Source organism: Carassius gibelio, chromosome A6, assembly GCF_023724105.1.
Source record: "Carassius gibelio isolate Cgi1373 ecotype wild population from Czech Republic chromosome A6, carGib1.2-hapl.c, whole genome shotgun sequence".
Lineage (NCBI taxonomy): Eukaryota > Metazoa > Chordata > Actinopteri > Cypriniformes > Cyprinidae > Carassius > Carassius gibelio.
In genome coordinates, this window is record NC_068376.1 from 7,421,600 (window position 1) to 7,449,566 (window position 27,967).

At 40.8% G+C, this 27,967-nt stretch overlaps 1 protein-coding gene across 4 annotated transcripts in view; it reads right to left on the reverse strand.

Moving 5' to 3' along the window:
- Positions 1-27,967, reverse strand: part of LOC128016204 (pericentrin) — a 39,041-nt gene that overhangs the window by 5,061 nt on the left and 6,013 nt on the right. Inside the window, exons 6-46 of one of the 4 annotated variants that reach the window (XM_052600681.1) lie at positions 25,969-27,945; positions 25,605-25,793; positions 25,384-25,479; positions 25,124-25,267; positions 24,314-24,569; positions 24,117-24,196; positions 21,616-21,850; positions 21,124-21,224; positions 20,924-21,035; positions 20,495-20,741; positions 20,120-20,198; positions 19,667-19,883; positions 19,312-19,511; positions 18,648-19,081; positions 17,440-18,043; positions 17,121-17,330; positions 16,830-16,982; positions 15,288-15,434; positions 14,267-14,427; positions 13,982-14,169; positions 13,475-13,692; positions 13,032-13,194; positions 12,729-12,920; positions 11,503-11,529; positions 10,867-11,099; positions 10,636-10,755; positions 9,865-9,885; positions 9,122-9,358; positions 8,777-8,944; positions 8,511-8,663; positions 8,174-8,335; positions 5,778-6,773; positions 4,007-4,177; positions 2,993-3,493; positions 2,105-2,207; positions 1,823-1,995; positions 1,547-1,741; positions 1,258-1,428; positions 975-1,170; positions 649-871; positions 411-561 (exon numbers count right to left, since the gene is read on the reverse strand). In XM_052600681.1, the coding sequence (XP_052456641.1) occupies positions 411-561; positions 649-871; positions 975-1,170; positions 1,258-1,428; positions 1,547-1,741; positions 1,823-1,995; positions 2,105-2,207; positions 2,993-3,493; positions 4,007-4,177; positions 5,778-6,773; positions 8,174-8,335; positions 8,511-8,663; positions 8,777-8,944; positions 9,122-9,358; positions 9,865-9,885; positions 10,636-10,755; positions 10,867-11,099; positions 11,503-11,529; positions 12,729-12,920; positions 13,032-13,194; positions 13,475-13,692; positions 13,982-14,169; positions 14,267-14,427; positions 15,288-15,434; positions 16,830-16,982; positions 17,121-17,330; positions 17,440-18,043; positions 18,648-19,081; positions 19,312-19,511; positions 19,667-19,883; positions 20,120-20,198; positions 20,495-20,741; positions 20,924-21,035; positions 21,124-21,224; positions 21,616-21,850; positions 24,117-24,196; positions 24,314-24,569; positions 25,124-25,267; positions 25,384-25,479; positions 25,605-25,793; positions 25,969-27,945 (10,404 nt within the window). The remainder of the gene's footprint in view (positions 1-410; positions 562-648; positions 872-974; positions 1,171-1,257; positions 1,429-1,546; positions 1,742-1,822; positions 1,996-2,104; positions 2,208-2,992; positions 3,494-4,006; positions 4,178-5,777; positions 6,774-8,173; positions 8,336-8,510; positions 8,664-8,776; positions 8,945-9,121; positions 9,359-9,864; positions 9,886-10,635; positions 10,756-10,866; positions 11,100-11,502; positions 11,530-12,728; positions 12,921-13,031; positions 13,195-13,474; positions 13,693-13,981; positions 14,170-14,266; positions 14,428-15,287; positions 15,435-16,829; positions 16,983-17,120; positions 17,331-17,439; positions 18,044-18,647; positions 19,082-19,311; positions 19,512-19,666; positions 19,884-20,119; positions 20,199-20,494; positions 20,742-20,923; positions 21,036-21,123; positions 21,225-21,615; positions 21,851-24,116; positions 24,197-24,313; positions 24,570-25,123; positions 25,268-25,383; positions 25,480-25,604; positions 25,794-25,968; positions 27,946-27,967) is intronic. The other 3 variants (XM_052600682.1, XM_052600684.1, XM_052600685.1) reach the window with 3 other exon arrangements.

Genomic DNA, 27,967 nt, shown 5'->3' on the forward strand with positions numbered 1-27,967 from the left:
CTATTATTTAGTAGAATGTATGTGAACTCTGACTTGCAAATTGATTTTACATGATGGTCGATATAAGAGACAGATACATCCCAGTGGAACTTCTTGGCTGAATTAACAGAAGCTGGATGTTTACAACATTGCAGTAAACAGTCCTTTTTTAGATTTTGAATTTATGTTTTTGAAAAAGATGCTACAGAGTGTGATGTCATGTAGGAGCTATCGCAATATGCCCACAGGAATTTTGCATGCTTAAATTCTAGTGTGACTGAATCATTTACTCAGTTGTCGGTGACCAAAACAATTCTAATGCTGCAATGACAAAACACACACAACAAAAAGAGCCACCACATATTGGTAAGATTATTAAACCCGAACAACAGTCACCAATATAAGGTTAGTGCATCAAAACGGTGTTTTACCTCCTGTGTTTGGTGGTTTTGCTCAACTGCGCGCTGGTCGATGAGTCGCTGTTGCTGGAGGTCCTCCTGCAGTTCCTGTACTCTAGCCTGCTCTTTCTCCAATGCCTGTAGACAGTCTCGATGTTCAGCCTCAACATTTTCCAACTGTTGCCTTAAAGACAAAGATACATTTTTAAAAAAAAATTCAAAGTAACAACGTTTAGCATATTCAAAGGGTGTGCATACATGTTTGTTGTACCTGAGCTTTTGAATTTGGCTCTTCAATTCATCTAGATTTTTGTAGGCAGACTGAAGCTGTAGCCTGGTCTCCTCTAGCTCCGCCTTCAGCACTGACACAGCCTTAAGCTCCGCCTCTAACTGCCTCTGCCGCTCCAATCCCCTACTTTTCTCAGCTTCCAGAGTGGTGCGCAGATCATGTGACACTGTCTGTTCCTGTTGCAGCCGCAACTCCAGCTCTTCAGCTAAACAGTGCACAAAGTTAAAATCTGCTTTTGGAGGGTTTTTGTTGGCTTTTTAATACTTGCTGTAATTGTTTAATCCTTAATCGAATTGTGAAGAACATACCACTTCTACGCAGCTGATGTTGCGCTTCCAAGCCCTGTTCTTTTGCAATGTGCAGGGAATCCTGCAGCTGCCGTAGCTGTTCCTGGCTCTGCTGGGTGCTTGCATGCAGCTGCGCATGCAGGCTGCGCACCTCAGCCAACAGACTGTGACGGTCAGCATTAAACAGCTGCTCCAGAGACTTCCACTGCTGCTCCTCCTGAAAGAGAACAGTTAATGAATAACAAAAGCACTTTAATGCATTTAATACGGAAATATCAGCATAACAAGGTGAGCTGCTCAGCACCTGCTTCTGAAACAGTTTCTTTAACTGATCCAGCAAAGAGGTGAGGTCCATCTGAGTAGTGGTTGCCGTGAAAGCTTGAAGCTGAGTGTGAAGCCACTCCCTTTCACTGTCAAACACACTGCGGACCACCTGAAATAGCTCACGCCTCCAGTCCACATCCCCCTTATCAGTCTTCAAATGCATACGCAACAAAAACACAAAATTAAAAATGCAGGTGAACGGTTTGATTGTACACATGCTAATGCAAACCATCAACCATCATCGTAAGCAATGCAGAGATGAGCCTCACCGTGGGTTCCCTGTCAGCCATTCTGCAGAGCAGCTCTCTGAGAGATAGGATGGTCTCCTGTAAGGCCCGTCTCTCCTTCTGCCAGGCGGGGGGTGGGGCAGGTTCAGAATCTGGGCGGGACTGGCCAGATGGGGCAGGGCGATGGGATAAAGACAGGATTCTGCAGCTTTCCTGGTAGACACGCTTCAACATACCCTATGAATGATACAAATTATATAAATCACAATCAATAATTTCTTAATGTATGAGTGAGGACAGTGTTATAATTCGGTTTACCTGTAACTCAGGTGTGAGGGCCTCGTGTCTCTCATGCATACTGCCTGCAGCGCTATCTGGGTTTTCAGCAGGCGACATTCCTCTGCAGCGCAGATACTCTACAAAATGAGCATCTAAACGCTCCGTATTCTCCAACTCAAGTTTCAGCATGGCTTCCAACTCTGAGCTCACATCTACAAACAAACAACACATTAAGATATCTAACAAGGGAAATGATCCCTTATTAAACATATGCACGCTTGCATTTCTGTATCAGAGAGACTGCATAAGTACACTACTCACTGCTGCCGTATCCATCACTGACCCACTCCGGCACAGACACAGGAGAGGTGGAACCAAGTGGAGACCGAGATGGTGTCACATCTGAATTGTCCAATTCATCAACCTTAACACATAACCGATACACCATTAATGCCAATAATGATTTTAACAGAGAACCAATAACATGTGACAACAATTCTAACTATTGCAATTTGTTTAGGGCATTTTCTACAAATACAGCAAAAAAATCATGAAGATCCAAAGTGAGAGAATTTTCAGATCTAATAGATAAACTATTTACTAAAGGTGCAGTCAAACTTTGTGGGTGATGAATCACTACTTCATGAGAAACCAGCAAAATAAACATTCATTAATTTGAAAAAATTACAGAAATCTCCTATTTATATTTCCACTACCACACAACCAGGACCATTTTTCATCCATGTTTTTATGTATATAGTATACTTCTAATGTGCAGTGCTGTTAGGACAAAAACAAAAGGGTGCAAACGTTGGGTGGTAAAGTGTTATTTTTATTTGATTTTAAGAGATTTATGAATGAACGATGTATGAATTCAAAAATTGTGTCTGATAAAATGGTGATAAATTTCCCAAAAGGACAGAAACCAGACAAAAACAAAAAGGGATTAACATGTGGGCCTAAAAAAATAAATAAAAAGGTCTAACAAACATGTAATGCATTTCCTTGCTTTTAAATGGTGTCAAATGAATATTGTAATGTCAATATTATATACTACTTCTGGCCATATCACCCAGTCCTATTTAACACGCACAGAAAAAAGGATTGCCAATAAAAAAATAGTTTTGTGGTGGGCCAAATGGGGGGGGGGGGGTTGTTACCATTTAGCATTGGAGCTTTTCTTTGGGAAAAAGTCAAATGCATGCTTACCTTATCTGCATCCAGCGATTCGAGCACAGAAAGGTGTTCAGACACAGTAAGTGAGCATAGGGATGCAGAGTGTGTGCTGGGTGGGACTTCCTCTGAAGGTGGAGTAAAAGTTTGTCTGGCGTGTGGTCTCTCTTTGTCCCGCTCCATAGGTGAAGGCTTGCTGTGGAGCTCCAGGCTGGTGTTGTGGAGCACACTGAGCTCTGAGAGGTGAGATACCTGTAGACGAGAGGGGCGCTCTTCACTACAGTCCAACCGACGAAGGACCTCTGGGGAAGATAGGGAAGCTGAGAGGGATGGGTCACGAGAAAGGCCTTCAAGAAAGCGGTGGCCGTGTTTAGGATGGTGGTCCTGCAGGTTGCGACGCTGTTGGAGCTGCTCTAGCTCCCGCTGCTGATAGGCCAACTCTTCTTCTTGCACAGCCAGGTCATCCTGCAGACTCCGCAGCTCCGCCTTTAGGTGCTGGTTATGGACCTCAAGATCAGCCAACGCACGATCTTTCGTCTGATGGTTAAAGATCAAATTTAATTTTCACATTTCTGATAAAAATGTGAGTGGTGCTTTTACTCAATGGAATTACTTATTCTGTTAACCCTAATAATGTATTAAATCTGTATAAAAAAAAAAAAAAAAAAAAAAACGCATTCTGGGTTCATTTGGACCCAAATAACCTTTTAGATAATTAGATAAAATCATACTGTATCTAATCAGCAGCAACTCTTCATTAATGAGTGAATTTTAAAACATTTCAAAAGGTTTGAATGTTACCACTTTTTTAAATTTGAAATTCTTTTTTTATTTTTTATTACACAAGCCACACCAAAAAAAAAAGAAAAAGAAAAATAGAGACGCAAAATAATTTTAATATTGATGAGAATTATTTGAATATACCATTGTATTGAATTTGTATTGCATTGACTTCATTTACTTTATAATTCATGATTGCCCCAAGAAATAATTTAACAGACAAGTCACAAGATACAGTATGTGTATCAATATAAGAACTAATCCACATACCTGTCCCTCTTCCTTTAGCTTTTCTGCTCTCTCTGTGCTGGTACTAAGCCCCTCCTTCACAGCTGCCAGCTCCGCCCTTAGAGCATCATGCTCCGCCCTCAGGTGGATCAGCTGCTCTTCTCTCTCACGTAAAGCAGTCTCAGCTTTAGCCAAGGTCTCTTCAGCACATGTCTGCAAAAACAAACACTCAATGTCAGTTCTTTACACCACAGACACAAAATGTGTAATATCAGCATTTACAAAACCTTGTTTTTAGCTAAGGTCATGCTCGGATGTAAGAGCAGGAAGAACAAGCTCAAATATGCAGCAAGTCACCCGTAAAAATGCATGACACAAGATCTAAACTATTCCCAGCTAATCAGTGAACCCCAAACAATCCAAAGATGACATGATACAGCTATTACATGTAAAAGCGATCAGAGTTCCTCCTCCTGCTCAATCAAAACAGAAATAGACTTTCCACTAGAAAGGTCTAAGAAATAAATGTTATTTGCTAAAATACTACTCCATTGTACTGTAAAACACAGAAAATATAAACGGTGCAGCTCTCCACTTTACCTCATGACTAATCAATTGTAGATTAAGCTTTAAAAGTAAACGGTTTAAAAGAATTCAGACGGACTTCCTCTTTCTGTAAATTTACTTCCTGTGTGAGCTGTTCTCTAATGTCAGACTAAATCATTCTAGTCTTGTCCCTCCCCTTTTTTTCTTCTGTATTTACAGATACGTCCCAGAACGCACACACAACATGGTTGATCAGCGACTAATTACAGTAATGCATGAAACCTTGAGGCAACTTCCCAAATAACTCACTGTTTACATCACAGTTCATATAAAGGGTCACGTTTATAGCCCAAGTCTGTTGCTCAAATTCCACTACAATAAGAAATGAAAACTACATACATACATACATACATACATACATACAGGGGCGTCGCACCCGTGGGGGATGTGGGGTGAGAGGGTTGAGAGGGTTCGACACCCGCACATTTTCTGCAGTTTTTCCGCAGTTTTGCACAAACGCCTTACTAAAGTCGTTCCTCCGTTTCTCTGACCGCTCTGTGTCTGCGCTCGCCGCGGCTGCCTCCCCCCCCCCCCCCCTCTCAAACTTGACACCGGCTTTGAGTGTGATCGGCTGATGATTGGCTTTTCTGCCTTAAGTCCCGCCTCTCTTGGGGTGTTATCGGTCAGCTCGTGCTGAGGAGGCGGGAACTTATGGTTATTTACATCTCCCTTTTCCAGGTACTTTGAATGAGTGTTTATGCTTTAGAGGTATTTTAATAAGCTTGATATGTGTTTGGGAAGATGTTCTGTTAATCGTTTTGTTGACATGTCGAGTGTTTTTGGTATTATATTTCGTTTTTTAGACTAATGCTAATTGCTATTATTGGGATATTTTTTGCATACCTGTTGAAGAACTATGAAATTAAAGTGTATATTATTTTAATGTTTAAAAACAGTAAATTGTTACATTATTTATACCACCAGAGAAAAAGCTTTGTGTGGGCGTTTTTTCTCTCCTTTTCTGATTTTGCGTTTTTTTTCTCCCCTTTTCTGATTTTTTTTTTTTTTTAATGTAGGATTATTTTTTTCCCAGCCAAACGCTGCAAGCCAGAAATTCCGCACAGTGCCAGAGAACTTTAAGCCCTGCATTTTGTACCCCTCTGTCAATGTGTTCATCATTTTTATTGTTTATAAACAAACCACATCCATCCCCCACACTTTTGAAAAGCTTGCTACGCCCCTGCATACATACATATATAGTACTTACCAATACTTCTTTCTGAGCTTCAACTTGTTTAGCCACAGTTTCCTCCTGTTGCTCACATAGTTCTTTTATGCAATTTGTCTTTGATGTTACTTCCTGTTTCAAACTCTCCATTTCCTCCTGGAGGCATCCCTCCCGTTTTCTCAGAGCCTCTCTCTCAATGAGCAGTTCTTTTTTGCTGGTCTCCAAGGCAATGATGGTGACTTTGCTTACTCTGATGTTCTCCTCAAACTCTTCAAGTTTGGACCGTAAAGAGGCAAGTTCATTCTGATACTCCTCTTCTTTCCTTTGCAGTTTGGAGATTTGGTTTTCCAGAAGCTTGTTCTCAGCACACTGGTTCTTCACCTCCTCCTGCAGCCTGCCAAGCTCCTGTTGGACCTCGTCTCTTCTCTCCTCCACCATTCTCAACTGAAGCGCAGACGCTCGAAGCCTGGACTGATGAGCTTGCTCTGTATTTTCCAACACTTCAACACGAGCTGCCAATCTCTCAGCTTCGGTCCGCTTCTCTTCTAGCTGGAGTTTCAGCTCAATTGCCTCCTGTTCCAACACGACCACCTTCCCCCTTTCCTCGCCGAGACTCCGGCCGAGTGTCTCCATCTGGGTTCCATACTGTTCCTCTTGGGAGAGCAACAGTCTCTGAAGGGAGTCCTTCTCTCCAGCTGCTTGCTCCAGCTCGATCTGTAACTCCTGCAAGCGAGCGCGGGACGATTGCAGCGTGTGGCTGCTGAGCTCCTGGCACAGGCTTTCCTCGGGGACCCTCTGCTGGTTAGGATGAGGGGTCCAAGGGAAGTCCGATGACTCCGGGCTGTCAGTGTTGTGGTCACTGACTTCATGATGGTTGGGGTCAAGCTGGCTTAACTCCTCTTGAAGCTTGTTAATAACTTCATGGAGCTGCTCAGTCTCTTCTTCCTTTGCCTGCCGTAAACGTTCCTGATCACAACGAAGACTTTCGACCAGAGAGCGCAGCTCTTCAATCTCAGCTTGCTTTTCCTCTAGTGTCTGAAAACAATAATGAGAAATTGTTACAAATCAGCAGCACACTTAATCAGCCAAAACAAATTACAGAATTGACTTCAGCTAAGCACTAAACTTTAGATCTAATTTCCTTATAAAGTGCATTCCAATCTTCCTCAATAATATAGATGGGATTTTAAAGAGGTCATGAACTGAGCAATCAAAATTCCATTGATCTTTTGACATATGGTGGTTATTTTACAACAAAAACATCCTGTAAGTTTCAGAACGCAAAACTTTCTCGTAGCAAATTATATTGAAGCAAATCTGCCAAAAAGACAGTTTGTGGAATGTACCACTTTGTTACGTAATAGTGTGGTTAATCCCTGCCTCCGCAGAAGACTTAATCAGTAAGATTAAGGGTTTCATTCAATGATTCGTTCAGTGACCATTTCTTCATATTACACAAATACGCCAGCAGTTGGCGAAAAAGAGTGTATTATGTGTCATGTCTTAAGTCAACGAACGTATTTACTTGTGACAAAAACTGATTTTTACATTAGTATGTTCATGATCGCATTAAATAAATAGTCTAAATAAATTGTTCAGATTAACAAAGCACAAGGTTTTATCAGGGATTAAACGTGGAGTTATGTTCTGTTTTCCAAATATGAAAACAAGCGTATGTGCACCAATAACTGCGCTTTGTATCTGCTGATTGCTGATCGAGATTTACATGATGGCTAACTGACCCTGTATACTATTATTAATTTAATTCAAGAACGAGTATCAGTTCATTCAACTCTTTCACCTACTAGAAGATCGTATTCGTTCCCTACATTCAACAAGTCACATGCTCGGTCACATCTTGAGTAACTCTTTTTGACAGAATGAAACATTTCATAGAGCTGTTCACGAGCTGTGCATGCGCTGCTAATAGCGCCGCGCTCACGCGCTGCTGTGGGAGGAAGTCCATTGAACGAGAAAGTAGTCTTTTACTTTCCATGTTCAATGGATTACGTAAACGAGAACGATTCGTTCACCTAAAAGATTTGTTCACGAACGAACCATCATAGTGCAATTACCTATAGCCTATATTGATAGGATTACGATACGAAGGTCTAAGTAGCTACGTAGCTTCAGTGATGTCCCCGATGTGCGGGGCGCATCACTACTGAGCAGCATAGAGCGCCCTCTAGACAGTAATGTTTTCTCTTGGTTCATTTGTCTTAGTTCATTTCTCTTTGTTCATGTCAAATTAATTTTGATAAATAAGTCGCAACTGACTATAAGTCGCAGGACCAGCCAAACTATGAAAAAAGTGCAACTTATAGTCCGGAAAATAAGGTGTTATGATTCTTACAGTTCCATTAAATGTTTCTTTTCGTACTTCTGAATAAGAGATTTGGGGAGATCAAAAACATACGTGGACGTGCTTGTTTTACCTTATTATCATTGGTCATATCAAGCTCCTGCTGCAGCTGGAGGATCTGCTGGTTTAAGTGGTCGATCTCCAGATTCTTCTCCTCCAGAAGGGCAGAAGGCAGCTGAAGGATGGATTCATCGCTGCCCTCTTCTAATCGCCTTGTCAAAGCGTCCACAGTCTCCTGAAGGACACACAATGAGGTTCAGCTGGTTTTTAATATCCAGACAATCATCAACTAAATGCCCTACACTATTCAATGAAAGTTGTGCTATAAATAAAAAGTTTCCAAGAATGTCAACATGCTGGCCATCCTATCACAATAGGATTGCCAGACTACACTGAGACCACAGCCTTACCTGCAGGTGCGTGATGTGTGCATGGAGCTGATCTTCTGTAGCTCTGCTTTCTCGGTTTTTGAGCTCCAGCTGTAGTGTTAGTTGTCCAAACCCTTCCTCTCTCACAACCAAATCCTTCTCAAGCTCACTTATACGCTCTGAAAGAAATTCCACCTAAGAGAGACAAAAAGTCTTAAATAAATCACCATGTAACATGTCCTAACTAGAAACAAAACTACCTGTTAAAGCTACTTTGCTTATCACTTTGACTCCCTTTCTATACACACCTGTTGTTCTTTAGTCTGCAGATCTTGTTGTGTGGCCTCTAGCTGCTCCCGGAGGTTGGGCTCAGGGGTCATATCAGGGAAACGGTGTCTGGTCTCATCAAGTTTGGACTGTAGGGCAGAGATCTGGAGCTTATTAGCATACTGCTGCTGCTGCAAAGCTTCTTTATCCTGAAAATAAAAAGACACGGACCACTACTGGTTAGAACCATGTAGATATTCATTCTACAAAATAATTCCAATTCTACCCAAACATTCACACCTAACTAAAGCAGTAAAAAAAATGCAGGTTAGGGGTTTTGTCATCTCTAAATACACATTTGCTTTTGGAAGTGTATTTTTGTGCACCTGTGTGAGCTCCTGAATGTTCTTGCGTGCTTTCTGAAGTTCTTGCTCCAGCTGTGTGACTGTTCGGCTGGACTCTGCACAGCGCAGCAATGCCTGCTCCAACTCTCGGATACGAGCAGTCAATTTTTCGATCTCTTCATTACGCTCTTCCACATCACGCTCGCACTCCTCTTTTGCTGACAACAGTACAATATAGTCTTCTATCTTGTCTTTGATCAGGGCCTGAAGACTTTCCGCCTGTACAAAATTAGACCAAGAAAGTGTCACATGTATCCATAAGGGACAGGCCACATTCCTAAGAAAGTGAATGTGTAAGTATTTGAATACAAATACTGAACTTCCATGTGGGAATACATGCCAAACAGCAGCACAAATTTGCCTTAAATGATTAAAGCAACAGTTTTGCAAAGGATTAGGGTTATAAGATGACAATCCTAAAATGAACAGACACAAATGTACAGTTTAGGTAGTAAAGCTATTAAATAAAGCCATCAGAAGCCACTATAGTAGCAAGCAAAGACATTTAAGAAGAAAGAGAATAAGTGTATGAATGTGTGTGTTTGAGTAGGATGATGGAAGAGGAAAAAAAAACGACAACAACATTACAGACATGACTGATGTTTACCTGCTGAAATAAAGACAGTGAATGGACAATATCTATCACATGCTCTACTAATTGGAATGCTGCATAAGCCATGCAATTTTTCTACAAGCACAATAACGACTACAGCTGGATAACATACCTGAAGAACCAAGTCCTCAATCTACAATATTCGGTTAGAGAGAAAAAAAAAAAGCACCTTGATGAACATTTAAATCATTCAGAGCTGGGGTAAAATAATTATAATGCTGAAGGTGAGATACAATTCACATTTCTTTATTAAATAACTGACAAAGAAATTTGACCATTTTCTGAGAGACAATTTTACAAACAGTAAGAGTGAATTCACTGCATGCTCTCACACTTTAACTCTATAAATGCACAAATTTTTCAAATCATAAAATAAAAACAAATTATATGCATTAATTTAGATCAAAAGGTAAAGTAAAGGTGAAGGTAAAGACTTCATTCATATATTTCCTCATGACATATATACATATACACACACCGTATTTTCAGACTATAAGTCACACTGGACTATAAATCGCACTTATTTAGAATCAAGAGAAAACATTACCATCTACAGCCGCTAGAGGGCGCTCTATGTCTTCGGTGTAGACTACAGGAACACTGAGCAGCATAGAGCGCCCTCTCACTGCTGTAGATGGTAATGTTTACTCTTGGTTCATTTCTCTTTGTTCATGTCAAATTAATTTTGATAAGTCGCACCTGACTACAACTATGAAAGTAAGTGCGACTTATAGTCTGGAAGATACGGTGTATAAACCCAGGGTGGACAAGGAGTGAAGTGACTGTGGAATGTTTTGAGCAGGGACGAGAAATAGCCGAGTTTATTCTGCTCACATACTTGCCACAGAAAGGGTGTCAGGCTTGTTAAGACATGGACCCTTACCCTCTGACCCTTGCTGTCCCCTCCAGCATGTCCTTTAGATGGATGTCTCAGCTGAGCTTCCAGATTCTTTATTTCTTGCTGGAATTCATCTCTCTCATGCTCCCGCTCCACTGCTTGTTCCTGTACGTAAGGGAGAGAAAAAAAAGGCACAGTCATTTATTTCCCTTAGCTCATATTCACCTTTTCTGGTGCTGATTTTCATTCACTTGAATAACTGCTGGAATCCCTCACATCTATGAACTGGCGGTTATGTTTGAGCTGTTTCTCCAGAGCATCAATGTGCTGCTGCAGGTCCTCAGTTTGCAGGCGGTGATGTTCCTCCAGCTGATGTGCACGACTCTCCTGCTCCTCCAGGGCCTGTTCCAGCTTCTGCAGACGAGACGCCAAACCACCGCAATCCTTCTCCGCCTGCCGCTGCACCTCCACACACTCCTGCCCCAAACGCTCAGTCTCCGCTAGCAGAGCTGCACAGAACCCAGGAGGACCAATTAATATAATGAATGAGTAACAGAAGAGTTCATGTCAACAAAACACACACACTGCAAATGCAAATTAAGATGCAAACAAGCACAGGAGCTCCTGATCTTTATGCATTCTCAATGCATAAATAAAAGCACAGCAAACTGGATCAAGAAGAAACTGGCAAAGAAAGACTCATAAGAGAAATTAACCATTATTTGGACCTTCAAAGCCAAAAGTTCAACTGCAAAAAAACCATGAAAGAAAAAGCAGAAATGTTAATAAACCACAAATGTAAAAATAAAACATTGCAAACTTCATCTGTAATGGATGCATTTAGTGTCAAAATGTACAAGTAATTTTTCCAACTCAAAACATTTGCTTCAGTCGCAGATTATAATCACAAACCTGTCTCCTTCTGTGCGTTGAGGAAGCCTACAGAGCAGAAAGAATTTGTAGCATGAAACTAAACCCTTCATCACAAATCACACAATCTTAAAAATTTCACTCCATGTTAGGTGTGTAATATTGACAAAAATTACCTCTATATTTTACCGCATTTGATAACAATTAGACAATATTTTGCCAAGTGTGTTTCGGTGCTGGTACCTTTGCTGGTTCGGGTATGTCATGGACAGCCGAAACCAGAAATTGTACATATTCTTTGCAGTGGTTACTTCCAATTTTTCCACTACAAAGGCAATATTTTCCCACCTTAAACTTTTTCTTTATCATCAAACTTTATTAAATATATGCACCATCTTCAAATTCCTATTTGTATGAATAAGATAAAAAAATAAAAAAAAAAATCAAACTCCATATCAACAAAATTCATCTTTGCATTGCAGAAGACGAGCAGAAGCAGCATCTGAATTTCTGAAGTGCCATTTAAACGTATTTACACTGACTGTTTAATGCAGAGGGGGATTGAACTGGATTTACAATTGCATAAATAATCCTACAGGATTGTTTTTTTAACATTAATATTAAAAGTATAATTTCATTTATAAAAATTATGTCAATTAAATATGAAACTAAAACCGCCAGTTGGTGGTAGGTATGTTCAAACGACTGATTATATTGAATCTTTTGTTAAACTGATTTGGTCAAAACGCAGATGCATGCAGTTAAAAAAAAAAAAAAAAAAAACACTGTGTTGGTCAGAGACAAAATGTTCTGCAGTGGTTTGGAAAGTGTTTTGACAAAAACGAAGAGAGGCAACAGCACATGATGAAAAAATGTTACTCAAAAGGTTTCCTTATTGTTTACTGCATTTTTCGAAAATTAAATGGCATTCACATTTGTGCTGATATTGGGGAAAAACGGCTCTGGCTAAAATGGGCTGCGTCACACAATCAAAGTGTGACCTCAATACAATTCAGTTTGGTTTAGCAAGTGTTATGCTCTACATTGTCAGTTTAGTTTAAAACTATAATTATGATATTACCACAGATGATACATAAATCGCACACCCCTACTCTATGTGCAAATCCACAGACACATCTTTAACAGGTCATGACTTGACCGAATGACAAAACTAATGTTACATAATTGCATGTTGCATAACTCAATCGGAGAATTAAACTTAAGCGTGTCAGCTTAAATCATGGCCCTTAAGCCTTTCAGCCTCTCACCCTTCTCAGTGTCTCCGAGGCCGGCCGTAAGGGCTTCTCTCTGACGCAGGAGGAGGGTGTGATTTTCACTGAGCTGCTGCAGTTGAACGCGTGTGCTCTCCAGCTCCTCTGCCAGACGCTGCTGCTGCGTCTCTTTCTGCTGAAGGGCCTCCTCCAAAGCGGCTTTCTCAGCTACGTAGCCTTCCATCAGACCTGGAGCAACACATGTAAATGCACTCAGGACAGCAAATGAGAAGTCCTAGGAGTATGAAACAGAGACACGAATACGATGGATAACAACAGACCATATATAGGTATTCTGACCTTCGGCCTTGTGCAGCTCCAGTTGTAGCTGGCTCTTCAGACTGGCCTCATGATCCAGCTGCTCCAGGAGCTGAGAGTTCTGAAACAGCAGAGACGCTCCGGCCTCACCTCCATCTCTGAACCGCTCATTAAGCATGGCCTGTAGACCACACATCTGCTCCAACTACAGGAGAAAAACGACGGGAAGAGAGAGGAAAAAAAAAACAGACATGAATTAAAAGAGGAGTACAGGGTGAAACAAATAAACTTAAAAAAAAAAAAAAAAAAAAATTACAAAAACATTAAGCAGAACATCTGTTTTAATCGATTTAAGAAGAAACGTTTCTTGAGCACCAGATCAGTATATTACAATTGGATGATGTACCACTGAAGACAGGAATCAGGGGCTTGTGTGTGTGTGTGTGTGTGTGTGTGTGTGTGTGTGTTTAATATAAGCGTGGTACCTGCTGTGAGGACTCCGAGAGCAGCTCCAGTAGTTTATCTACAGCGGTGCGTAGACGTGTACAGGCCCCCAGCATGAGCTCCTCGCCTTCCGCCTCCATCTCTCCCTCCGGCCCAGAGAACACACTCTCACACAGCCTCTGAGACAATTCCAACCCCTCGTCCACAGCTGAAGACCACACGCTACAATCAGCATCTCCCTCTACCCCAATCACCTCTCCTGAAAAAAAAAACATTTATAAATTCATTATTAAAATCCATCTGAAAGTCAACCAAAAAATAAAAAAATAAATACAATTCTTTCATCATTTATTCACTTTCAAGTTGTTCAAAATCAACAGGAGTTTCTTAAGCCATTGACCTGTTTAGTATGGAGAAAGAAAAAAAAACTCTAGAAATCAATGGCTGCCAGCAACAGTTTGGTTACCAAGATTCTTCAACGGCAAAAATAAGTGGATGGTGAGTAAATTAAGCTAATTTTCATTTTTTGCAGACTAACAGAAACATACCCGTTTCACGAGAATCACGGCTACTGTTGCTGCTGGCTATCATAGAGCGGAGCGTTTTGTCTCCAGCCTGACCACCTGACACACAAGCCCCTAACTTGTGGCTGATGTGCTCTTCCGTTGCCATAGTGATTCGAAGCATCTCTATGAGCATCCGCTGTAGCTTGTCACGTGCTGTTTGCAGGTCTTGTCTGACAGGGACAAAACAAAAGTTTTAGTGATCAACTCAAAGTATGAAAACAAGGTCGTTCTCTGTGTGAAATCGCTCTTTCTGCAGGTCAAGCTGACCTTTGCTGTGTTGCCGTGCTGAGGTCAGCTCTGAGCATGGCCAGTAGATTGTCTCCCTCCTGGTTCTCCCGGTCTCTGCGCTGCAGGAGCGTCTCCAGCGTCTCCATCTCTGCCCGCTTGCCCTCTAGCTCCACCTGTAGCCCGCTCACTTCTGCTCGCAGCTGAGAAAGAGGCAAAAGAGATGCCACAGACAGGAAACCAGTCATCACACAGGCAAGAAAGACATAAGCATTTGCTCAAAAGGTGTCAATGCAACTAAAAAAATAAGAGGTTAACTTCTAAAGGCCTAGTAAAATAAGACTGCTGCCAAAGTAAACAGAAAACTTGTCTGTCTGTGGATGGTCAAACAGTTCTATGGCTTGTTTTGAGCCTAAAGGATACAAAGCCAAAAAGAGGTGGAAAAATGGCTGCGAAAGCAGACAAGACAATGTAGCATGCATTTAAATAAGGCTCCTGTAAGGATGTGTGGTGCATTTCACCAGGAAAAGGCATGCAAAAATTTTACCATAACAACCAGCTCTACCAAAGCTTAGCAAGACCCTTTGTTACCATTCCCACCCACCACTTCTTATGCACCAGCATTCTAAACACCCCCTTAAAATAGCAACTCAACTGTCAGGAAAGAAAAAAATTTGGATTCCTTAAAATCTCTTTTTGTTTGAAGGTTATGTAATCAAGACCCACTGTTGCAGCCCCCACCAATGCTAATACTAAATAAAATGCAAAATCCTTATAGAACTAATTGTTTATAATTGTATTTCTGAATTATTACAGTTACCAGTGAAACCGCTATTTCTGCCATTCTTAAAGTGCCTCCTGCTGGCAGAGAACTAATTTTCATTTTCAATCAATCAGGCCATCTGCTGTTTTATAGCCTTTATTTCCCCTGGGGAAAGTGCTGCCACAAATAAAGTGCAAGTCTGTGAGAAAACACTGACTTGCGCTAGGATGGACACAAACGCATCTAAATACCAGCTATAAACAGGGCCTGTGTGGCGAGATGACTGACTGTGTGTTGTACCTGTGACACAACAGTGTCCAGCTGCTGTAACTGTGCATTGAGTTGGCTCATCTTGTCACTGTAGGAGAGTTCAGTTTGCTCGTGCTGCTGTCTTAAAGTACTTTCCAGCTCTTCAAGAGCAGCAGCCTTGTCCTGGTCACTCTCCTCCTGGAAGACACACACATGCACGTCACAGGCAACACCGAAGAAGAGCAGAGAAGCGATGACTCCTGTATCATTCCTCAGCTTCACATTCCCACCTCCAAAATGGACATAAGCCAAATGGTTGGAACCGAACTCCAAATTTACCTAGTGATTGCTATAGAAAATTAAAAGAGCATTGCCAAAAAAAACTAAAAAAAACCCACACAAACCTCAAATCATCAATCAGTCACGTGTCCCTACACTTTCTCCCACCTGTCGGATTAATACTGAGAGAGGACCTCTCTAATGCCCCAATGGGAAAATGCTGTGACAAACCAACCAGTGTAAAATCTCAAAAAGCCCCTTTGCAGACAGATTTCAGCTAGAGGACTGCTCTACAAATGCTAACGTCTGATAGCATCAGATCTAAAAAAAAAAAGTTTACTATGAATGGAAGCTACTGTATAATAATGTACAGCACAGAATTTAGAGTGGACCGTCGCCCTGCTCCAGATGTTAACTCCCTCCCCCAATAAGATTAGCTATCGTGCATAACCATGTCTATGAGAGTATCATAAGCACAAATGTTAATATACTGAACCCAGCAAAAATGATAACATTAGACAAGTTAAAAAATAATAATACAAAAAAAAAGTTTTACCAGTCAAATTAAATATGAAGAATGAATACTTATTCAGTGAGATGGCAAGAGAACCAGGCTAGAAGCGATGGTCTATAAAAGCAGCTAAACTCTTAAGTCTAATTTGGTGCCAGTGTTTACAATTAAATGGTCTATTAAAAGTTACAGCAACTCAGTTACAAGACCTGAGTTACAAGACGGGGGTTGGTCCCCCGAGAAATAAATTTTCCCCAAGGGCCATTTTCCAGGTTGCATTCAGAGCAGGATTCAGAATTCTGAAGTGATGTAAGCTAGCCGCATCTTCAACTGGAGGAAGTAACTGGACTTCGGCATCAGTCCATCTAGTGGTTTCCCCATGTTTGTGAAGCTAGCTTGAGGAGCAAGTATTTGTAAACCGTGTTTGAAAAGCTTTTTAACATGCTTTCGGCTATTCACTGTGCAATCAGTGTTGATTCTAGACTTGTTTTCATATATCTATTCAGTATTCAGCTTGGCCCAGGCCAGGGTTTATAGATACCAACAGTGACCCTGCCAGCCTGCTAAAAAGGGTCACAGAGATAGTTTTTTAGAATAAGAGAGAGGAAAATCAAACAAACAACTGCAAGTGTTGGGGGGGGGGGGGTAACGCATTACAAGAAATGCAAGTCACATAATCAGATTACTTTTTTAGATACTAACTAAATATTGTAATGCACTTAAAAGTAATTTCCCCCAAAACTTCTAACTGCAAGAAACACTGATAGAATACGGCTACTTTAAAATGATGACCTTTCTCTCACCTTTAACTGAGCAATTTTCTGCTGCAACAGTTCCTCTGACTTGGATTTGACAAGCTCTGCCTCTTCCAGGAAGTGGAGGCGTTGCCTTGACGCTTCTTCCTCTAATTCCCTACGGAGATCCTCCAGCTCCCTGGCAGACACTCCTCTTAACTCCTGAGGTAGAGAGGAGAGTTAATGAAAGAAGCTCTTATCTTCTTACGCTTTAAACAAGACTTTTCTATGCTAACTCCCTGCAAAAGGCTGAACACATCTAAATGAATTCTTATTTTTCTTGTCCTCCTGAACACATACCTGCAGCTGTTGCTGATGTTGAGTAGCCAGCACATCCAGTTGTTGCTCATGTTGCTTTTCCATTGTAGCGGCAAGATCAGTGATCTCCAGAAGGGCGGCGCTATGCTGCTCCTCTAAAGCAACTACTTGTTGTTGAAGAGCTTCCAGAGCAGATCTATGCTCATCCTCCAGAGCAGCCCTCTGAGAGGAGACCGCTTCAGAGATTTCCGCCTGCAAGAGTAAGGTAACACATTAGATGTTGCTCCTGCAATAAACTTTGTGACCAATGAACTAAACTTGTGCTAAATAAATAAATAAATCCATCCATTACTGTGCTTACCTGATGGGCTTGATTCAATTCTGCTGCCATGGCACTGAATTTATCCATATGGACCTTAGCAAGCTCACTTCTGAGGTCCTCTCTGATGGTTTGCTCCTCCTTTCTCACCCTTTCAATCTCACCAGAATAGTGTTCTACAAGGTCATGCAGTTCTCTTTCCTTTTCCTCCCGTACTGTCTGAATTTCTTTCAAGAACGTGCTCTCCAGTGTATCCATGTTCGCCAACAGCCTCTCCTCAAGCTCCTCCCGCTCCTGTTTATGTCGTGCCTGAAGCTCCGCCTCTTGAGCTTCAAGCTGTGCCAGGTTGGCCTCCTGAAGGACCACCTCCAATCTTTCGAGCTCTGCCTCATGTTTATTTGCAAGCTCCATCTCCAAGGTCTCTAAGGCCATTTTGTGACTGGTCCTCAGGGATTCCAGTTCCTCCCAGTGGTGTATTTTGAGTTCCTGACAGTCCTTTTCAAGGCGCTCTAATTGTGCAGCTCTCTCATCCAGGAGCGTTTTCAGGGCCTGCAGCTCCACAGCATGCTGTGCTCTCTGTTGATCCAGGGCAGCATCTCTCTGAAGGGTCAACTTCTCTTCCAGTTGTTTCTGCTCTTCTTGGTGCCTACATGTATGACACACAGATGATAAACACATTTACTCGAATTCCCCATTTTGCCGTACATTGTTCTGACAAAATAACAAAATATATATATATTTTTAGTGCACAAGAAAAAGCTGGCACCACCACGCTATGAAAATTATAAGTAAAGGGTTTAAAGACATCCATAAATAATAAGAGTACTGTAATTATACAGTTATTATTATTTTACAGTTAGTACATTATTATATTTTTCTGAAGTATGGAATCTTTTTCTTAGTGAATTATAACAGTAGTAATTTCTTGTCGATTTTTATTTAGTAAATAATAATAGCAACAATTAATTATAGTCCAAAAATGTGCAGACAATAAAAGTAAAACCCATTTAAAACTACAAATTAATTTTTAAATCATAAAAATGTATACACATACATATATACATATGCATGCAATGATATTTTTTCTCAAATTGGCAACCGTATGTTGTAAAAAAATAAAAATAAAATAAATAAAAGTAAAAAAAAAGTACTAGCCATAGTTAGGACTACTGACTTTTAAGCACCTCTGGATTGCATTTGCCAATGATATATTAACATGCATGTGGTTTTAGTGTAATGCAGTCTCTGACCTGCAGAGGGCCTCTTGTAGCTTTCTCTGCACCTGATCCTGAAGTAGAACATTCAACTCTTTCACCTCTGCTGCCATGGCGCTCTTAGCAGTGCACATCTCTAGGTCATGTTGAGCCTGGAGTTTCTGCTTCAACGCCACCACCTGAGGGCTCTCTTCACACTCCAAACTCCTTTGCAGGGCTTGAAGCTTCTCCCTTTCCACGTCAAGGAGCTGTTGGACCTCTAGAAGCCTCTGCTCCAACGCCCCTTTCTCTTTAAGGGCAGATCTCTGAAGCTCCTCTCTTTGGGATGCCAAGCGCTCCTCAGCCTGAATTTGGAGTAGCTCCCTCAGCTGGGCACACTCTTTAGTGAACTCCTCACTCACACGATTCCTCTCGGTCTTTGTTGCCTCTTCAAGGTGCACCCTCATCTCCTCAGTAGCATCTTTCTGATGCTTTAAAAGGAAAATAACACAGTGTTCAATAAATAAATAAATACCATTGTTATGGATAGTTACAGTATTGCTAAAGGGTCTCCAGAATAATCAGCATGAGTTTCATCCATCTACAGCATGGCCACTATTTTCTCACATTAAGACAGTGCTTGGTACCAGCCTTTGGCAACAATCGTCACCAAAGCCCTTTCGTATCAAGTATAAAGGTCTGCTGTTATGCACACACTTACGGTCTCCTCCATCTGTCTGAGCTGCTCTCTGTGTTGCGCCGCCACTTTTTCCAGTTCCTCGGAGTGCATTATGGAGAGCTGAGACAGCTGGGTCTCCAGCTGGGTCACCCTGGCCTGGTGCTCATGAGTCCTCTCCTTCACCTCAGCCTCCACCTGCCTCTCTACTTCCTGTGTGGACTGTAGCCGTAGCTTGTTTATTTCTGATGAGAAAGAAAATTATGTAAAAAAAAATGTGTTTGCTGATGTGGTTTTCTGAGTGGCTTTTACCATGGTGCTGTGTGGTTGCTAGATTGTTCAAAAAAAGGACATTAAACAAACTGAAAATGCAAAGCTTGGAGCACACTGAAAGTTTAACCTTTAATATGGTTGTCTGAGAGTTTGGCACGGAGCTGTTCTAGTTCATGGGCATGTTTGGTGTTGAGCTGGTCAATGTCTTTGTAATATCGGTCAGTGAGCTCAGTGCGAGCCTGGAGGAGCTCTTCTTTATAAGTCAGAGCCGTGCTGGACCGCAGCTGCTCCAGTTCCTGCTGGTGTCTCTCCTCTAACTGCAGCCGCAGGGAATCCAGCTCCTCCTGCAAACACACCAACACCGTTACAGTACACGCAATCAACACAAACACATCAGCATGACTCAGCGTACTACAATACTAATAAATTGGTCAATGATAGTCATTTGAAATTGCGGAAAGATTAGGAGAACCCTTTTTTGGAATAATGCGAACTTCTGCAACACTGACAATTAGTAAATTATGGGTAACTTCGATTTTATGAAGTTTATCTCAATAACCACCAACTGAAAACAATTCACCTTGTTTTTCTCTAGTTGTCTCGTGATCTCTTCCATAGCATCACTCCTGTCATCGTCACTCTTCCCTTCTGAAAGAAAGCTACAGAACAACATTTTGTTACTCTGAATCTAGCCTTTATTTAGCTCTATTAAAACAGGATGCAGGACACAAGTGCCAATGTTTCCACGTGATATGGATAACAATCTGTAGTGGTTAGATTAGGTAGAGCAGGAATAATTAGGGCCTATGATTCTCAATTTTACAATAATGTAAATGAAAGCACAAACTCAAAGCAAGATTTCAACTGACAGAATCACTAACGACAACTAAAAATTAAGTCTTGGGCTGGCTTTAACACAAGTCTATAACTCCAGAACCAGGAAATCCAAGCAAACCTTGCATCTGCAGTCTTGAGCACCGAGTCCTCCAGGGCTCCCTCTACGAGGCGCAGCTGCAGGAGTGCGATTTCTTCCCGATGACTCTCTTCTGTGACCCGGAGCCTCTGCTCGAAATAGGTACGGAGGTTTTCCAGCTCGATCTCATTCTGCTCTTTGATTTCCTGCCGCTGCTGAATGAATTCTTGTTTTAGTAGCTCAATGTCATCAACCCGTGCGGAGCGTGCTAGCAACTGCTCTTTCAGCTCTAAAGAGGAAGAATTACAGGTCTTTGTAATTCACATCAACACTAAACAATAGGAACTTTACTGAAAGAAAAATAAATCATCTATTCAGAAGAAATAAAACTGGTTTTGTTATAAATAATAAATGAGTAAAACAATACAGCAGTCTAAGCCTACAGAGATAATTTTAAAGGGAAAATTTTGCCTCCGAGATCTTGTCTGTCGGTTCTCATGCTCTCCAGCTGGGACCAGAGGTTTGAGATCTCCTGCTCTGAACTGGTCTTCAGTTCCTCCTTTTCTGACTGTAGACGGTCAACCTTTCACAAAGATGTTGTCTCAGTACAAACAGCAATAAAACATCTGCATTGCAATTTAATTAAATCAAATAGGAGATGTGCATGGTACCTCTTGTTTGAGCTCTTTTTCTCTCTCCTCCAGAGCTTGGGAATGTTCCTGTTGCTCCTGTAGTGCTGCCTTGTGACATGCAACCAACTCCTCAACTGCACCTGAATGGAAAAGGAGGGGAATTCAGGGCATTTTCAGACCTGCTGATCGTTTGCAGACTTCAATTGTTACAATGTTGCATTTTCTTCTTGGTTTGGTTCATTTGCATTTCCCATTATGGAATATGATGCCGACTGGTTTATTGGTCTGTTGGGTTGCAATGCTTTCACCACATCTGAACCACTACAGAGTTTTCAATTGAGCCAAGGTCACATCGTTCGGGCGAACTCGAGCCAATTGTTATAGTGGTGTATTCATACTGTACGTTTAAACCGAACCAAGGGAGAAAATGCACAAAGCAATCACTCCAAACAACCCAGGTGTGAAAACACTCAGTAAACTAGATCACTGTCAATATAGCTTAGCTCACACAGTTGTTTAAATGACACTCACGTGCAGAAGCATCTCTGTCAGTCAAGGCCTGTTTGAGCTCTTTCTCCAGATTCTTGAGGTCTTGATCTCTGGAGCGCTGCAGTTCTTCTAGCCTATGCTGTGTCTCAGACAGAGCTACTTCAGCCTCAGTGAAAGCTGCCTGGGTCTCACTCAGTTTATGATGTGCATCATTTAACTGACTCTGGAGTTCTGTCTTGACCTTTTCAGCCTCCAAGAGCAGCTCAGCCTTTAGATCCTATGAAGAAAAGAAAACAAACTGCAGAAGTCCTTTTCACACCTCTAGTCTAGTCATGTGATCAGCTAGAGACAAAAAGGCAGAAAATCTGAGCACCCCCAAGCAACACCCCCAGAACTTATTATTTAAAAATATATATTTTAATCACATTAAAAGAAATCTCTTATATTGTAATAACACATATTATTGTCCTGTAAAAATAAAAATGCAGCAGTAAATAATATAAGTATTAATAGAATTGTTATTAAAATATCTCCTAAATGTTTGGAAACATTACAATAATAAATCACTTTGAAATAAAATTCTTCTGCTCATGCATTTATTTGATCAAAATAAAGTAATAACAGCAATATTGTGAAATATTAAAAATTTAATTATATTATATATTCAATTTAAATTACAAGTTAAATTTATGCATTTAGCAGACGTCTTATCCAAAGTGTCTCACAGTGCATTCAGGCTATCAATTTTTACCTATCATGTGTTCCCGGGGAATCGAACCCCCAACCTTGCACTTGGCAGCACAATGCTCTACCAATTATATATAAGGGCTGCCCCCGACTAAAGATATTCCTAGTCGACTAACACACCTCCATTTTAGCAATTAGTCGAATAATCGTTTATTTATGATATTAATATAATAACTTGCGTATATACAAGGAAAGGTATATTCCAAGTTGAAGTTTAACACTTCCATATGACAGAATATGCTAAGCATGATATTAGCGCGTTCAAAATGAAAATGAAGCGCTTAAAACAGAATAGTAAAGCGTTTAAAGTATACAGCGCTTATGGAAACAAATCAGTGGCTGGAACGTTATTAACATAAAAACAGCAATCACACTGCCTGTGCATTTTAATAATTTATTATAAAAAATACAAACTGTAACAGTTAGCCTACATGTCAAAAAAAAAAAAAAAAGTTTGAATAAAATAAACTAAAATTCTTTCTTTAAAATAAATTAAATAAATGTATTAGTAACTTAGGCCTAGTACAAAACAAGGCAAAAAAATAAAAATAAATTAAAAATAAATACTGTAGCAAAAACGCTGTTTGGTATAAAATTACACTGGAAAATATAATTTTTATATTGTTCAAAAGGAAAATTAACAAAAACGACAATTTAATAAATGCACATGGCACATCGCCAAAACTTAGAATAAAAAAGAAGGCTGCCAACAAATCAACAGCCTAAGTATTTGATTAAATTGTTTAGAACAACTATATTTAAGACAACATTTTGAACAAATAATTTAAAGAACACTAATACAAATCAAAAATATCAGAGTAAAGCCGCAAACTGCCATTAAGACGACGAGTCTTGACCTAAAACACCAAATTGCAAACATCAGACTAATTTTACTTACAGAATAAAAAACTTCTGCATTTTATGAAAACTAATAAATAAAAATAATATGTACTTATTTATTTGTATAGCTCAACCGTTATAAAAATACCCGTTTTTTTATACATAGCCTAACAGATAGCAAACAGAAACACTACAAAAAGGAAATTAAGCATTCTTACCTAAGCTTTCAATTCGATTTTATTTTTTTCATATTATGTGAGAGGAACACCAGCTTGTCTACATTGTTGGGAAGAAGGGAGCTTCTCGACTTGTTCACAATGAAGCCGGCCTTTGAAAAGACGCGCTCTGATGGAGTGGATGTGGAAGGGATACAGTGGAGGCGTTTAGCTGCTTTAACGAGCTTTGGATATCGATGTTAAATTTTTTGCCACCATGCCAATGGTCCTGAATCAACCTTTGTTTTATTTGCCAAGTACATTTTTAGTTCATCCTTCTCTTGCATGCTCCTCCTCATCAAGTGCGCTTTGGTATATATATATATATATATATATAAAAAGTAATTTATTCCTGTGATGTAAAGAAGAATGTTGCAATTTTTATGACTGTACTAAGCAATCTAAAATTCTCACCGCCATTTATAAAAGTTTCTGTGCAAGTAACACCTTTCAGCGCTGATTCTACTCTCATTTGGTGCTTTAAGCCATTTGAACCCCTTTAACGGTCCTGCAGATGGCGACGCAAGCTTGTTCAGCGCTCTCAGGACCATTCTGGCCATGATCTTCAGAAATCAAGCTTTTTGAAGTTGATCTAGTTCATTTGCACAATTTCAATCATCATGCTGTAACCCAGAGAAAAATCCTGAAGAATCACATCCCTGCTAATCCCAGGAAAACAATATTTCAGTGGGTCAAGATGTTTGTTCACTGAAGAAAATAGGAAAAAAAGTTCTAGTTTACCTCTAGTTTAAGGGCCTGCAACTGGTCCACTGTGCTCTTCTCTTCCAAAACTCTCTTCTCCCATTCTCGGGTCAGATCATCTGTACAGTGACAGAACATATACTTCAAGCAAACACACATCCCACTGCACTGACACCGTACTAAAACAATATTACAAAGAAGAACATTTGATTTTAAACTACAGGCCAAACCCTCACCAATCTCTTGCTGGTGCAGTTGCTGGCATCTTTGCTCCTGCTCTTGGCTCTGCTCCCGGATTCTCTGCAGCTCAAACTGTTGGCGCGTCTGCAGCATGGCGCTTTCCTGTGCCCATTTCTCTCGTAACATGGTCTGCAGCTCGCTGAGGGCCACTTCCTTATCTTTCTGCATGTTGGTTTGAGAAAGCTCCAGCTGAGCAGTGTGCAAATTGGTCAAGCTAAGACGCAAGGCTTCCAGCTCCAGGTTGTGGTGACTCTGATTATAAACAGTAAAATCAACCAACATGACTAAGAGGAATTACTGTTAAGGGTTAACAGAAGGAAAGCAGTTAAAATATGGGTATGTTTAGAATGGCATATTTCTGTACTGCTCTTACACCAAGGCAGCATTTATTTGATCAAAAACACAATAAAAACATGTTAAATTGTGAAATATTATCACAACACAATAAGAAATCAGTACACCATTTTAATACATTTTAAAAATGCTTGGCAAAGCTACATTTTCGGCAGCTATTAGTCCAGTCTTCAGTGGCACATTACCTTTTTTTTTTTTTTTTTTTAGGACGTTTAGTGAATAGAAAGTTCAAAAGAATGGGATCCATTTGAAATCGAAATCTTCTGAAACATTTCTTTCCTTTCACTTTCCTTCAAGTTAATGCATACTTGCTGAATAAAAGCATTAATTTCTTTCTTTGAAAATCTTACCTCGTTAAAATCTTAACGTTAGATGTATTGAGCAGCATGTCAGCATTACATTCCAAAACATACCCCAGGACTCAAATGAAAATTCTGAGATTAAACGCGTACCTGTGTTTGGAGCATCTCAGCCTGGTGTGCAGCCTCCAGGCCGTCTTGCAGATCCCTGGAGAGCTCATCTTTAAGTCTGCAGATTTCCTCACTATGTTGGGCTGCCAGCTGCGTCAGCTCCCTCTCGTGCTCTCGTTCATAGACCTAAGACCAGCAGAGTTGAAAAAGACCAGTGTACACAACTTAAGAGAGCCATATGATTCTAGAAAAGGGTGGAATACACTTTGCTATGGTAAATAAAGTTAAATAGGCTGTTTAACCTGTTTAATCAAGCTGATCTGTCTCTTCTGCTCATCTTCCAGACGAGCAGACTGTTCAGAAAGTTCCCGCTCAAAACGCACATTCAAGTATTTAACCTAAAAGGTAGGAAACATGAGATGTTAGTTTATTTTTCAACCATCTTTACTCGACTTGTCTTTTTCACTTGTTTTCCTTTTAAAATGGACATTCTTCCCAGTCACTTTCAATAAATGGTTCTCGCCTCTTTCTGGTGTTTCTCTTCCAGAATTCTCTTCTCCTCCTCGTGTTGCTTCCGTCTTTCTTCTAGATCCTGCTTGACTGTGATGAGTTCTTTCTTTAAGGAGCTTTCCTTTTCCATGTATTCCTCTTCTGCCTTCTCTTGTGCTTCCTTAACTTCCTTGAGCTCTGCATCCTTTGATTCAAGTTGGTGCTAGAGAGAAAAGTGAGTGTTACTTTGAGGACCATAATTGTGTGTCAAATACGTTTCCACAAACACAAGTGTATGCATTCATTAGTTCTCATTACTATACTTAAACCAGCAGCACATACTGTGGTTTATACATTAAATATAAACTTCATTTCAAAAGAGCAATTAAGATTCAAACCTCAAAGTTCCTCAGTTCTGATTCTAGAACCATCTCCATGCTCTTTGCTTCATCCTCCAAAGCTTGGAGACGTCTTTCAAGGGTAGCTTTCTCCTCTTCCATGTTGTTGAGGTTCTCCTTAAGGCACATTAGCTTAGTTTCCAGGTCTGTCTTCTCTTTCTCCAAGTTCTGCAACCTTCCAACCTTCTCTTCCACTTCAGCTTTAAGCTGCTGAAGCTCTCTATTGGCTTGTTCCACCTGCAAGGTCCTTTGACCAAGCAGCACTGAAGTAGCTTGGTTTTTTTCCCTTTGTTGTTCCAGCTGAAGTAGAAATTCATCTCTCTCAGCTTGCAAAGAGGAAAGCTCACTATTTATAGATTCCTGTGCTGGTTTCTGCTCATGGACATCCTTCACTAGCTGCTCCTGACATTTGAGCTGTAGCAGCAATTGGGCATTTTCCTCCTTTAGTTCCTTAAACAACTCTTCAATAGATGAAAATATTGAGATCTTATTGGAGTCCATGTTGTCAGACATTAACCTTTCATTGTCCTGAAGCTGCGGCTGTTTCTGGATCTGTAGGTGACTTAGAAAGTTCTTGAGGTTGTCTTCTTCATGCATTTTCTGGCTGATAACTTCCTCGTGTTGAATTCTTTTCTCACGTTCCATCTCCAGCTCCCACTTAGCTTCCTCAAGCTCCTCTGAAGCTTTGCTCCAACGCTCCCGTGCCTCCTCGACCTCTTCAGCAGATTGTCGAACCTCCTCTTGAAGAACCTCAAGCTGACGTTCCCGCTCTTCTAACTGCTCTGCCAGGTCTCGGCACTGCTGGATTAGCAGCTCCTTCGCTAAGTCCACAGTGCCAGCGCTATCATTCAGCTCTTCAACAACTGAGGTTGAGTTTTGCCACTGGGCATCAGTGAAGGACATTTCATCAGGTTGGGGCAGATCAATGCCATGAACCACAGACAGTCCTGGATCTGACTTATCACCGTCAGAGGTGACATTGTTAGGGACATCTGTAGTGTGAAATATGATCTCACTGTCGAGCTCAAACCTAGACGTCTCAGAGTTTTCCATCAGGCTATGTTGTTCCTCCATACTGCCTTCAATTAATGAGCTTTCTTGAGGCCCTTCAGAGGCCAAGTAACATTCCATCAGAACATCCTGGAACCCCCCTGCAGAGACGTCAAAACTATAGTCGTCTCTGACTGCACTCTCAGTGGCTGTCTCCTCATTGTATTGCTCTTTGGAGACTTTTTTCCAGGATACGTCTGCACCAAAGTTTTTGGAAACATTATGATGAGAATTAGTATGCTGACTCTGGGCCTGGTTCAGTAGCTCCAGTATGCGATGGATCTCATCAGAGTGCTCCTTCCGCAGGTGAATAAGAGCAGCCTCATGAGCTTCGGTTAGCTGGACTACATTCAATTCCCTTTCCTCCTCCAGAGTCTGAAGCCTGAGATCATAATTGGAAATATCGGCTTCATATTTGGAACGCATATGGCGTCCCGTCTCCTCCTCTTCATGAAGACGATTTTGAAGCTCATTTACAAGGTTATCTAATCTAACCATTTCTTGGTTCAGTTCATCTTTCTCTGCTTTATATTTCTGGGCTTCCTGGGCTTGTGTTTCATTTACTGCAGCCAGATGAGCTTCCATCAGGGTCTTCTCACCCTCCAGAATCCGTATCCTTTTCTGAAATGCTTCTACTTGTTCTTGAGCTCGCTGGCTGTTCTTACGCTCTTCCTCTAGCTCAGCTCTTAGGCTTTGCGTTAAAGCTTCAGAGTCTGAGTCAGGACTGTTATCTGGAAATGGAGGGCTGACAGTGGAGAACTCTAAACTACCATGTTGGTGAAGTCTTAGATCTTTTTGATCACCACTTCTCTGTGTAAAGGCATGTTGAAGCTGAGAGAGGGATTCTTCCATGAGACACAATTTCTGCTGCAGGTTTGTGATCTCAGTTTCTTTTTGGGCCAAAAGGTACTGTTGCTCCTTAGTCATCTATAAAATGGAACATATACAT